At 35.2% G+C, this 12555-nt stretch overlaps 1 protein-coding gene across 1 annotated transcript; it reads right to left on the reverse strand.

The window, feature by feature from the left end:
• Positions 1 to 868: 868 nt before the first annotated feature.
• LOC130415297 (uncharacterized) lies at positions 869 to 7535 on the reverse strand. Its single transcript, XM_056740888.1, has 8 exons — positions 7171 to 7535; positions 3452 to 3660; positions 3040 to 3082; positions 2817 to 2926; positions 2504 to 2736; positions 1904 to 2063; positions 1689 to 1796; positions 869 to 1578 (listed from the first exon to the last, which is right to left on the reverse strand). The coding sequence occupies exons 1-8, from the start codon at positions 7182 to 7184 to the stop codon at positions 1490 to 1492; spliced, it is 966 nt and encodes a 321-aa protein (XP_056596866.1). The 5' UTR covers positions 7185 to 7535; the 3' UTR covers positions 869 to 1489.
• Positions 7536 to 12555: the final 5020 nt, after the last annotated feature.

A 12555-nucleotide genomic window follows, 5' to 3' on the forward strand; every position in this document is an offset into this window, starting at 1 on the left:
AGGTTTCAACCGCAGGGGTGTGGCCACAATAAGGAACTAATCATAAAGTCACAGGCAGAGTCTATCAACCATTTTGTTTTTCAATGTCTGGCTCTATCATGCTTATTGAGATAACAAAATGAGAAATAGCACAGATATCTTTCATATTACTTTTTTGCCTAAGAAAATGAATGGTTAACATTAGCTTTCTAGTTCAGTGTTCAGGACACTTATCAGGACAATACTGATCCACGAGAAATACAATGGAGCTCAGAATAATGAAATAGTGGCGTGTTCTGTAACACACAGGGAAGTAATCCAGAGACAACCTCTACATTAACTAGAATAGTCTTTGTGCCATTAACTGGGGTCAGTCATCTCATTAAAGTCTTAGTAAACTTAAGGACAAGTAAATGTTGAATTGTCCATCCCACAGTCAATTTAAAATGTATGATTCTTAAACTCTTAAAATAATCAAACAATCAATTTTTAACCATTATAAATACAGAAAATGTGGTATGTGATACAATAACATGCATAATAGTGCTAATGTAATTTCTTAACATAATACTGCTGTGACAATAAATTAAAAAGCCCAGTTTTAAACATTTGGTATCAGGGAATCCTTGCTCCATTCATTTTTCATCTAAGGGGTCCTTCCCCTGAAAAACATTAAAGACCCCTAGTCTAATACATTTGACACAAATGTGTGCAGACTATATTTAATTTAATGTTCTGCAAATTATATTTCTTATTTGGGAATAGCTTTTGGCCTACTGGACACATCAGTCATCTTTTCCAAAATACCCTGCTTAAGCCTTTGAGCAAATCTATTTCAAGACCCACCAAAACATTTTTAATGGAATTATGGCAGGAATAAACATTTCAGTATTTTCTTGTAATTTTATTAAATGAATGTATAATGAATGCATGAATGAAATTTAAGCTTGATTGCAGTACTAAAATTTGTAATGTCAAAAGCATTGTTGTTGCTATTCATTAAATGGTAAAAGTACATGGACAGTAAAGCGTTTATTATTGCGGAAATTAAGCGTTTACATTTTTTTAGGTCACCTCTTTTCAAAGAATAATACAACAGCAAATAAAGCAAGTTCAGCCCTCATTTAGGTTGACATGTGTTTCAAACTCTCGTTGTTGGACCCCAATTAGCAAAGTGAATAAATATAAAAGAAACAATTTTTCCTGTGTAAATGTTCCATCTTTTCCATGTTAGATCTGATTGTTGGCATGTACTAAGTAGGTTGTAAGAAACATTTTATCTGTAGATCTTCAGTTTGTTGACAAAGTTGAAGAATAGTGAATTCAGCGATTGCAGTAATGTTTCACTTAAAGCGCTTGCATTCATATACAAAGGTATGTTTCAATAAAAAAAGATTAGCTAAAAATGACATTTGACTGACTGTACATAAATCAAGAAGTAACCGAAAATTAGGAGAGCTGGAAAAAAAGATAAAGCTTTAATGTAAGCAAATGATGCATGTCTGGGCAATTACTGTAGTTCTTTATGACTTTCTAATAAAGTCAACTCATACTTGGAGGCACTGAAAGAAATCCTGTCTTGGTTCACTGCTCCAGGACCTATAGAGGATTTATATATAAAGTATAGAATGGTCATGTTTATGTTTACAAGTAACTTTGAATTTGAATCCATACAAGTATATATACACGAGGGAACAGCTCTCGCTCACCCATATCATTTGGTTTCTTCCGACACAATCGATCAGCTGTGTAGCTCAAATGCTTCTTTATTTCAGCTTCACATTCCTTCTCAGTCAATTTATTCTTGGATGCAGCTTCTGAAACAGTAAAGTCACCATTGAATGTACTGAATGAAAAGTGAACTCAAATGCAGACAATAAGCATTTTTAGAATGTGTGTGGTCTTTCTGCAGCTGATGTATTACCTTTTATAATATCTACTAAACCAAGACGAGAGAAGGGTCTTTTTCCAACTCTCCCCTGCCAGTTAAACTCTTTAGCCAAATCATCTGCAAGGACTTTTTGCATTATATTCTTTATCACAGCCTTTGGCCCAAATCCTCCAAGTCCCGAAAGGTATTTCACCTGTGTAGGAAACAAAATTAGACTATTATCTATTATAAGGTTCACACATTTCCAATGAGTAATACTTTATCATATTATTGTATAGTATTAATGACAGTTGGCTTGTAATAAAACCATTTAGGACTTCCACTCAATTCAAAAATATTCATAGGCCCCCGTGTCACTCACAAAAATTCAAAAATTGTCCACACTTCTGTTTTATATCCTGTTCATGAGTGAGACGTGAGACACTACAACCTGTGTTGTTTCTGTTAGACGTTTATTTACTTTATGGCTTCTTACATTGTGGCAATGTGGATCAAAGGCAGAGCGTTTTTTTTAAAAGACAGACAGTGAGTTCATAAACGTATGGATGTGGACAACGTTTAAGAGTGATATCAGTACATTATCCTTTACTGTAATACTGCATTATATTTTCTTTAAGTGAAGTGTGGACTCACATATTTTTTGCGCTGTACTGCTTTTTTGATTTCCTGTTCAATCCTCTCCAAATCATCAAGGGTTCCAAGAGGTAGATTTAGGTTTAATGGGATATATTTAGAGTGCGTACTGCTTGTGCTGCTGGGGGCTGCGTCAGAAACCTGAGGGTCTTTTAATAGTTTCTGTAACATGGTGGAGTTTTTATCAACCTTGCTCTTGATTTCTTTCAGCATTTGGAGGATTTCATCCTTGTCTATCATGTAAATAGAGATACATTTTACAAAGGAAAGAAAAAAGACAATTCTCATGAATGTAAAAAATAACTGGACTGACCACTAGTTGACATTCTGCTTGCAGACATTGATGTAGATGGGTCTAATGCTGGATTTTTGGACATTCCTTGTGGGTCTTCGGATTTTGGTCTGTTTAGGATTTCATTGACCCTAAAAAGCAGCAATCGAATAAATAGACATTTATTTAAGAAAAAAACTAATTAAAATGAAATTGCTTTTAATAGGTTAAATCTATAAAAGATATTTGTAGGCTACATACTTACTTTTTAATTCTAAGTGTTCCCTTCTTTGCCTTTTCCAAAGTGTCTATGATAACAGAAATATTTTATTATTTAAGCTCTATTTGAACACACAGCAATTCCTCTGTATTTGTTAAAAAAAATAAGACTATTTACTTAAATATTTAATTTTTAATACATTTCGTTTTTAATTATGAATATGAATGACAAATTTAAATTAACAATCACTGCTGTTGTAAAATATGTAATACTCGGGGGGACTATTGGGTAGAAATTAATTGATGCTTTTAAACATGTTCTGCATGAATTTACTTGAGCAGACTTCCTGCTGTCCGTATTCAGAAATATGATGTCACTCTGACTGCATCATACATTACTAAGATTAAAAATGTAATCTAACATTATGTTAAAAAGATGTTGGAATAGTAACTGTTACCATATTCTTCATGACAGTGAATTTTTAATATGTCCCATGGTATTCCTGCTGTTACAGGCTCAAGTCTGTCTCTGACAGCTTCTGTAAGCTTCTCTGGGGATCTGAATGAGGGCCAGTAACATTGTGTCTTGTCATGAGTCAACCAGTTTGATGCTGCCACCATCAATTCATTTGAATCTTCCAAGGTAACAACTGCATACATTGTCTGCCTAAGTGAAGAAAAAAAAGTATTAAAATAGCATTAATTAATGATCAATTCGCAGCAGTGTTTTGCCACATATATATTTTTTACAAAGATATTGAATATGACATTTACAAACTGAAAGGCTATAGGGACCAGTAAATTTGTTTTACTATATGTCACAACACAAGAAAAACAGATAATACACAAACTAAATTTAACGTTTCATTTTTTAAATAAGCACTATGATGAAACAACATATGTTCCCTCTTCATGATACATGTGTGATCCTCCCCTCCATCTCCCATTCTTCATATTGTATAATCAGCTGCTTCACACACTTTTCTTATCTGATTCAAAACAACTTCTTCTGCATTTTCTTTACTATTACCAAGTGTTTCTGTTTCCATCCTGTTCCAGTAGACTTCACTCCTAAACTGCTAAATTGAAATTATGCATAATTTCCTCTAGCTAATTTTATAATGTAACACACTTCATTACTGCTGCTTCTCACAATAGCTATTACCTCATCTTATCTTTTAATTTTATTTTTACCTCAAAGACTCAAGAATAAATCCATTTCAGACAGGGAAGACGCTCTGATTTCAATTTACAGCAATCAGTATACCGGTATAGGGGGGGGGACTTTAGGCACGTCACAATGTGATTCGATTACAATTCAGAGGGCTGCGATGCGATGATAAAACGATTCTCAATGCATCTTTTACCTTTACTAATTTTATTAGAGGGACTATTAAATTTAAAGTACTTGTAATTACCCAGACTTTACTTCCAATATCCTTTATTAATAAAACAAATGGAAGTGATTTCGCATGTCAACTAGAAGGTTACATTTGCCAGTATTGCAAAGAACCCACAGGAAAAGATCGGCTGCCCTCAGTTTCCCGCAGCATTCAGAACACAGTAAAGTCTTGCAGACTTTTTTTGCACGGAGCAAGAGAGGTTTAAAGTTTGGTAGCACAGGCCTAACAGTAGGAGCACACGTGTAAATTGTCGGTTGTCATCATAAAAAAAACGATCCAAGTACAGTTTATCCGGAAAAAGCAGGTTACTGACAAAAGACATTCACGTTACATTCAGATGTATAATTCAGGGTCATATAATTGTTAAACTACCTAAATTTGTTTAAATGTTCCTAATTTGCGTTTTTCCTTTTTTATTATACAATAGTGGTATATTTGTTCACATAAATTGCTGTAGTATACTGTAGTATGTACTATAGTAAACTTCAGTAAAATTCACAGATACTATCAATTTTTTTTAACTTTACTATAGTTTACAATGTGTATCAATTTACTACAAGGGCACTACAATTTCAATAGCGAACACTTATAGTTCACTAAAGCATTTTTGTATGAATGTTCAATTTAACGGGACTTTTATTTTGACGGGTCTCTGGGAAGACGCTTGAGCTTTTTTGTTTGTCGATAGCTTCACGCGAACAGTAAACGCCCGTAAAATAAACTCCCAGAGTAACTCTGGAGATGAGGTACATTTGTTCATATCCTCATACAGTGCAGACGCAGATAAATTCTCGACCATTACTCGTGTTGTATGTTAAACTGTGCACATAATTCACTTAGACATGCAGAACAGCCAGATGTCATTCAAAATAATAGGATTCCGCTCCACATCTAGGTTAAAGCATCAGACAAAATAACGTTTTAACATTTCGTCTGGATTTGGTCAACGAAGATGAAGAGACTTTTTAGCATAGTTTTTATTTGTTAAACTACATTTAGTCTTGTTTTTTTATTCGTCAACAAAATTGCATTACACATTTAAATATAGTAATCCCATGACCAGCATTTACGTTGCGTCTCGTCTCCTTTTCGTCACGTGATAAAGGTTCGTTGACGATGATATAGTCACAATTTTCGATGACGAAAGCAACACTAGTGAGCACCAACCAAAAAAACAAATGTGGGAGAGGTAATCCGTTTGTGTGCGACAATGTGGGACACCATAGAAAGCTATTTTCGGAATGAAAACATTTTTATATACTTTTTAAGCTTATAAAAGTCAATTCCAACTACAACATAATTAAGACACATACAAAATGTTCTATAACATAAAAAAATGTCACTATCCCTTTAAAAGAGTTATCATGTTTTACACTTTAAATTTCTTCTCAAAATGAGAAAAGTAAAGGAATAAAGAACAAGAAAAGAATTAATAATTCCTCATTTGCAATTTTTTTATATACGCTAACCGTTTCAGAGACGGTTTCAAAGCCTCTTGATGACTGAAATCACCGCCTTCTTCTCATACACTGAATAAAAGTCAGGCTTTAAAAAATGGTTGCGTTTTTATGAGCACGTTGCACACTGGTGTGCACCCGGTTGCTGCATTTGACACAGCGCTGTTAAATAAACAATGGCACAAACAAACGTCTCATGTGCGTTTCAGGTTAAAGAACGTGTTTCTTAATGTGACAACAAAAAACCAATAGACTGATGAAAATGCGGGACATTTTTCATTATGCGATGTGCGGGACAAGGTGTGAAAATGCTGTGCGATACAACGCAAACCGGGACTAGCAGGCCATTACATCTTAAAAGAAGGCTACACATTGATTTGTGTGTTGAACTAATAAGGTGAAACTGACGTCATTCTTACTGTTTATTGCTAAGTGCTAAAGCTCAATGTATGGTTAGTTGGGACATCCTCCACTGAAGCTCTGAGCATTTGACCAATCACAACAGACTGTGAACGAAACTCATGGATATGTTAAGGGGTGGAAAGGTGACCAATCACAACAGATTGACCAATCAGAGGTAACGGAAGGAGGGACTTTATACAGCAGAGTCTGGAAAAAATCCAATCATTTTGTGAGAAAAGAGAAAGCAGGAAAGAATAAAGGTGAGGTTTTTTTCTCCAAAATCTATGAGTGAACACCTGGTATAGTGCACCAGAAGAACACAATTAATTGAATAAATATACCCTGAAATATGACCCCTTTAACTCTTGTGTAAGTTTTCTTCACTAATTTTAGTAGGGGTGTGGGGTGCACAACCTGACGCTTTCTAGTTTCAGCTCAATCTGTCAAAAAAAATTGAGCTTGATTAATCACATTTTTACGGAAGCAACATACTGTACATGTTTTTGCTGCAATTGAACATTTAAAATATATTTCTAGAACTTAGCATTTCTGTACAATTACAGCAAAAGTGAAAGAAGTACAAACTTTACAAGATACCCATTGGGTGGGGTTAATCTTAACAAACAAAAAGATTCTGATTGTACTACTAAATAACACAATATTATTCTATGAACTATGTCAAACATCCATGTTACAATGAATCCTGTGCTAGTACGTGCCCGTTTCACCCCTACAACATACTACAGTATTCTTTTTATACTTGGTTTTGGTTTCAAGGCAGTCTGTTTACATGCTTTCTTTCTTTTTCCAGGTTAACCAGTTGGAGTTTACAGACACAGCAATTATTTATACTTAGACATTATTCATACGTATAAACTACCTTTGAGCTCAGAACTAATTTAATGGAAGAGTTACCTTGTATGTGTCATGGCGATTTCTGTGGAAATGACGCTGTTGTTGATTCAGATTTCAAGTTACACCTGGGGCATGTTCAAGCTCAAACCAGTGCGCAACGTTTGCTACGGTTTCCAGGTATAACCACGCATTTCCTGGAAAAAGGTATGCAAAGGTGTGGCACAAAGATATTTTTTCTCTTGTTTGGTGTGCGTGTCAAGAGTGTCAGCCCAATCAGCAGCAACATGTATATAACCCACAAAGTATTAAAGAGACAGCTCGCACAATGGGTCCAAGTAAAGTCGTTCAAATGTGTCTGCTGCAGCTCAGTGTACGCAGCAATTGAAGATATTTGAAGAGATTTATTTTGCAGTATTCAACGCGTATTTATACCAATTTCATCAGACTCCGATATTCTTCAAAAAGAACATAAAGAATGGCCATCTCAGCTGCCATAGTTTAACTCTTGCGTCATCACAACAGGATGTTCAACCACACCACCGTTTCCGTTTAAAAGTTGTTTTGCTACGTTTTGTCGGGGCTGAACGCACCCGAGCCATAGGAGTGCGGCCACAAGGATGGAACTGGTACAAGAAAAAAAATAAAAAGACGTACATTTGGCACCTCAGCACTGATCAGAAAGTCGCAGTTCGAGTTGAACAACAATGTGGTTTTTCGATATCAGGCTCTATCATGTTTCAAATATTGTGAATGCAGAGAGCCAGAGGCATATCAAATGGTTGCATTCCATCCCCATTCATTGTAATGACAGTGGCACATAGCCAAAGTGGTTCAAAGGTCTGTTAAAAAGATTATGATCAGTGATACAAGTGATATGTCATTTGAAGCTTGTTATTTACGGTGGTGAGTGACACTGGCGTTTGTCTTCTCCTTTACTCATAATGGCTGCGATGTCTGATCTCTTCCATAGAGCCTCAACATACAACATTCTGTGTAGACTTTAAATGTGCCATTGTTTGGCTGTTTTATAAGCTTTGATTATGTTCTTTGGGATGTTCATGTTTCCTGTTTCAAAAAACCCTATATATTTCATATATTTTGAGTCTATTGTTCACCGTTGTCCCTCTTCTTCTCACAAAACGATTGGGTTTCTATATAGTCCCTCATTCCGAAATGCTCTGATTGGTAAAGCTGACCTAGTCTGTCGTAATTGGTTCCCCGCTTAGAGCGTGTGTCTGAAGATGTCCCATCAATACCAGCTAGCTTGATATATGGGCTACAAATAGCCGGTCTGAATTGGAGCTAAATCGTGGCTATGTACAAAACATGTCAAAGAAGTTAAACCAAGCGGCTTAAACACTGTTGGTTTTGTTTACATGATGGAATAACATAAACAGGGGCGTAGCAGCCATTTTAAAAGTAGGGGGGACAGCTGTCAGGAGATGTGACCCTCAAAGCCATATTAACATATTATGCACATCATGAACAAAGAGCATTCATGTTCATGTAATCAATGTTACATAGAATACTTATTGGCTTATATGCTTCAATTTGAAAAATATCTGCAGGACTTAGGACTTTGAGACCACTGTGGAGATCTATACTTTATATTTCTGTAATACAAATATTGTATTTAAACATATCATTGCTAATGTTGCACTACCCTTGAACAATAACTTTTATCTTGATTTTTAACATTTGGACAAAAAAATGGTCCTTCAGAAAAGACAACAAATTATAGTAAATTTGGGATCAGGGTGGTTTGGTTTTGTTGCCAAGAAATGTTATTCAGAGTCTGCAGATTCTTCCCTGTTCATTAATTCAGTTCTTTCTTCACTTTGGTTCTCACACGGTTCCTCACTGTTTCCCTCATCTCCCTCTCTGTCTTCCTCTTTTTCTCTCTCTTCCTCACACATGGCTGACACTTCCCCACAAACAACCTAAAAACAACAGATAAAAACGCTTTAAACTGCAAAGGAAGGATCACACATTCACTGACTCGTTTGGCATTTCCATAGTTATACACTAATACTAGTTTTTCAACTCATAAATAGCCTACGATAGTAAAAGTATTGAAATACATTGCCTTTGCATAAAAATCCAATTTAATTAACAATTGAACATAAAATGAATGAAAATTATTAGTATTAGTGTTTAATTCATTAAAGTACTCCCAATAAAGAAAAGACTGCCTTAAAATAAAAAATAAAAATTCAGACAAATTTCACCTGTGTACATTCTGGAGAGGTCTAGCAAGTCTTCCCCCCTCTCTGTCTGTGATATGACAGCCTGCCTTTCTTTCAGATCAGTTCAATTAAAAAATGTGGCGGTAATTAATTACTAAAATATGATAGCGTACGATAAGATAAGTATTCGGCACAAACAACTGCTTTATTGGAAAAGGATAATTTGAGGGGTGTATATACAGATGCAGAAACAATTAAGAGACCATACCAAATTTGAAATCAGGATTTCTAGATGTATTGTGGCCATTCCTGCCCAGAGTTTGTTGAATTTCAACAAATTTCAACATCAGGAGTGAAATAAAGTCATCCAACAGAAATGTGAAAGACTGAAACCATGACAAGACACATAAAAAAGGTATAATAAAGATAATCACATTAAAAATAATTTCTGAACTTTACCTAAATACATGTATAAATATTGTGGATATGAATATTAAAAGGGAATATGAACTTCATATTTTTCTGCTGTCACATTGCAAAGACAACACGGTCACGCCGATATGCACTCCTAAACCCCATCAAGATCCCTGCGTTCACCAAACCACCGGCGTCTTGTATTGCCTTCCCATAATCAGAATCAGAAAGAGCTTTATTGCCAAGTATGTTTGCAAATACAAGGAATTTGTTTTGGTGACAGGAGCATCCAGTACACAGAATAAGCAACAACACAGACCATCAAACAATACAAAAACAGTTACACAGATGATTTAAATAAGGGCCTATGGGTATAAAAATTAAGAAATACAATACAATAAACATAAGAGTAAAGTTATGTGTGTATGTAAATATGTACAAGTAAAAAATAGAATAGTTATATACAGCAAGATGAAAAATAATTTACAGAAAAAGTTGTAAAAAAAAAAAATCGATAGTGTATTATCTGAAGGAAATTGAAGATTGCACTTTATTATTATTGCACAGAGTTAATTGCACATAAGAAGTTTTGTACGCAAGAAAAAAATAAAAAATAAAATAAATTAACTGTTCAAGAGGTAGATGGCCTGAGGGAAGAAGCTGTTTTTGTGTCTGGTTGCTTTGGTGCTCAGTGCTCTGTAGCGCCGACCAGACGGCAGCATTGTAAAGAGATGATGGCTTGGATGTGAGAGGTCCAGGGTAATTTTCTGAGCCCTTTTCCTCACTCTGGATGTATACAGTTCTTGGAGGGTGGGCAGGGGAGCACCAATGATCTTCTCAGCAGTCCGAACCGTCCTCTGTAGTCTTCTGAGGTCTGACTTTGTGGCTGAGCCAAACCAGACAGTGATGGATGTGCAGAGAACAGACTCTATGACTGCTGAGTAAAACTGAGGGCAGTAAAATGAACTCCTTCTTGGTGGAACATTCTTCCTAACTCGGTCAGGTCAACCACATCTCTCACAACAATAAAAAAATACTTAAAACCCATGTCTTCTGTGAATACTTGACAGACAAATGAAAAAATAAAATGAACACACTAACCCTTTTTCTCAACATGAACCCTTAAAGGGAAAGTAAAACATTGAATAAAAAATCTGAAATTTTCCAGTCAATATTCTGTCATTTTATAACAAACTTATAGGTCTAAAGCCTGTGGCATGCTTTACTTTAAGATCAAAAATAAATAAATAAAACAAAGGTGCTTATTTAAACATGTTTTGCCTAAAGTCCCTGTGATCCAGATATTGCGCAATTCCCAGTGAAATCAAAATTTGGAGTTAGACAAAATTGTGGGCCTGACTGACTGTTGGAAGGGTGGTTATAAAAAATGCTCTGCCTTAGCCGCCTCACAGACGTAATTGCAGATGGATAGACACAAGAGGGCGGAAGTGAATTTTCAGAATTTGATTGAAGATTATGAGGGCATGTTATATTACATTTACATTTAGGCATTTGGCAGACGCTTTTATTCAAAGCGACTTACATTGCTTTATCCTATACATTTTACATAGGTATTTGCAATCAGGTATTGTAATGCCCTGGGATCGAACCCACAACCATGCGTTGTTAACGCAATGCTCTTACCAAAAAATAGGTAGGACTGCACTGACATCCAATGGCCAGGTATTTTCAGATCTCCCCTCCAGGCTCAATTTACAACAAACCAATCAAAAAGGTAAGTGCAAAATAAAGCCCCGCTTTACATTTCTTCTAATTTCAGAAGCCATTAACTCAGATATTCCTCACCATATGGGAAATAAGTCAATCTTTATGAAGGCAGATTACCATCATGATTTACAATAATTGTGAACTATCAGATGTCACTGTAGATTTGGCAGTACATTCATTTCTACAATACAGTTAAATACCAAAGTTCACAATGAATTCTAGTTTATTTTGATTTAGCTGTAAATTTTCAAAGTACATTTTAGTCGTGCTGTACTCTTGCCTCGGGCTTACTGTAATATGCCACAAAATAATACAGGATTGCTGTAAAGAGCGAAAGTGTGCCACCAAACATCAAATCACACAGAGCAATGAAATCTAGTTAGATGTTTACCCATACATAATTTATAACCCATTCAGTCTCATTTTAATCATTTTAAAGAACAGTCGCCCTAAAGACGCTACAATTGCCTTCACATAGGCCTACTAAAATCTCAACGACTTTGCATGACTTGTAGCCAAAGGGTTGAATCCCAACGACCCCACATGCTGATAAAATGATAAAAAATATACCTTAATTCACTTTGGCATCTACCAAATGCCTAAATGTAAAAGTAAAGCTTGCTAATTGGATATTGAAGAAATGTTTGTTAGAAAAACGTTCACACACTGTTTAAATGAACCTCTCTTTGACTCTGTTACTCAGAGATATCAACTCTGTTGTGAGTTAATGCAGACAGATACAGAGTTGTTGGAAGAATAGCAGGTAGAACAAACAATAAAAACGAAGAATAATCTGAGTTTCGCTTCAATGCTCACTCTGACTGGTTTGTAAAGGTATTATTATACCGTAACGATAGTGGCCAAATTACAGTTTCAAAACTCTTTCTAATGACGTTATGAAGAACCTAAATTGGAGACCCATATCTATAAGGACAATACAGCATCCAACATAATATCATTAGTAAAGAATATTAATAAAAAATGGTAAAAAATATGACAAATTAATGTAATAAAAATGTGTTAAGGCTAGTAAATATATAATGGAATAAATTATAAATTAATGTCATAAATGAAATCATAAAATTCCATTGCCATGTTTTGTATAGTATAGTAAAAT

Source organism: Triplophysa dalaica, chromosome 25 (genome assembly GCF_015846415.1).
Source record: "Triplophysa dalaica isolate WHDGS20190420 chromosome 25, ASM1584641v1, whole genome shotgun sequence".
NCBI lineage: Eukaryota > Metazoa > Chordata > Actinopteri > Cypriniformes > Nemacheilidae > Triplophysa > Triplophysa dalaica.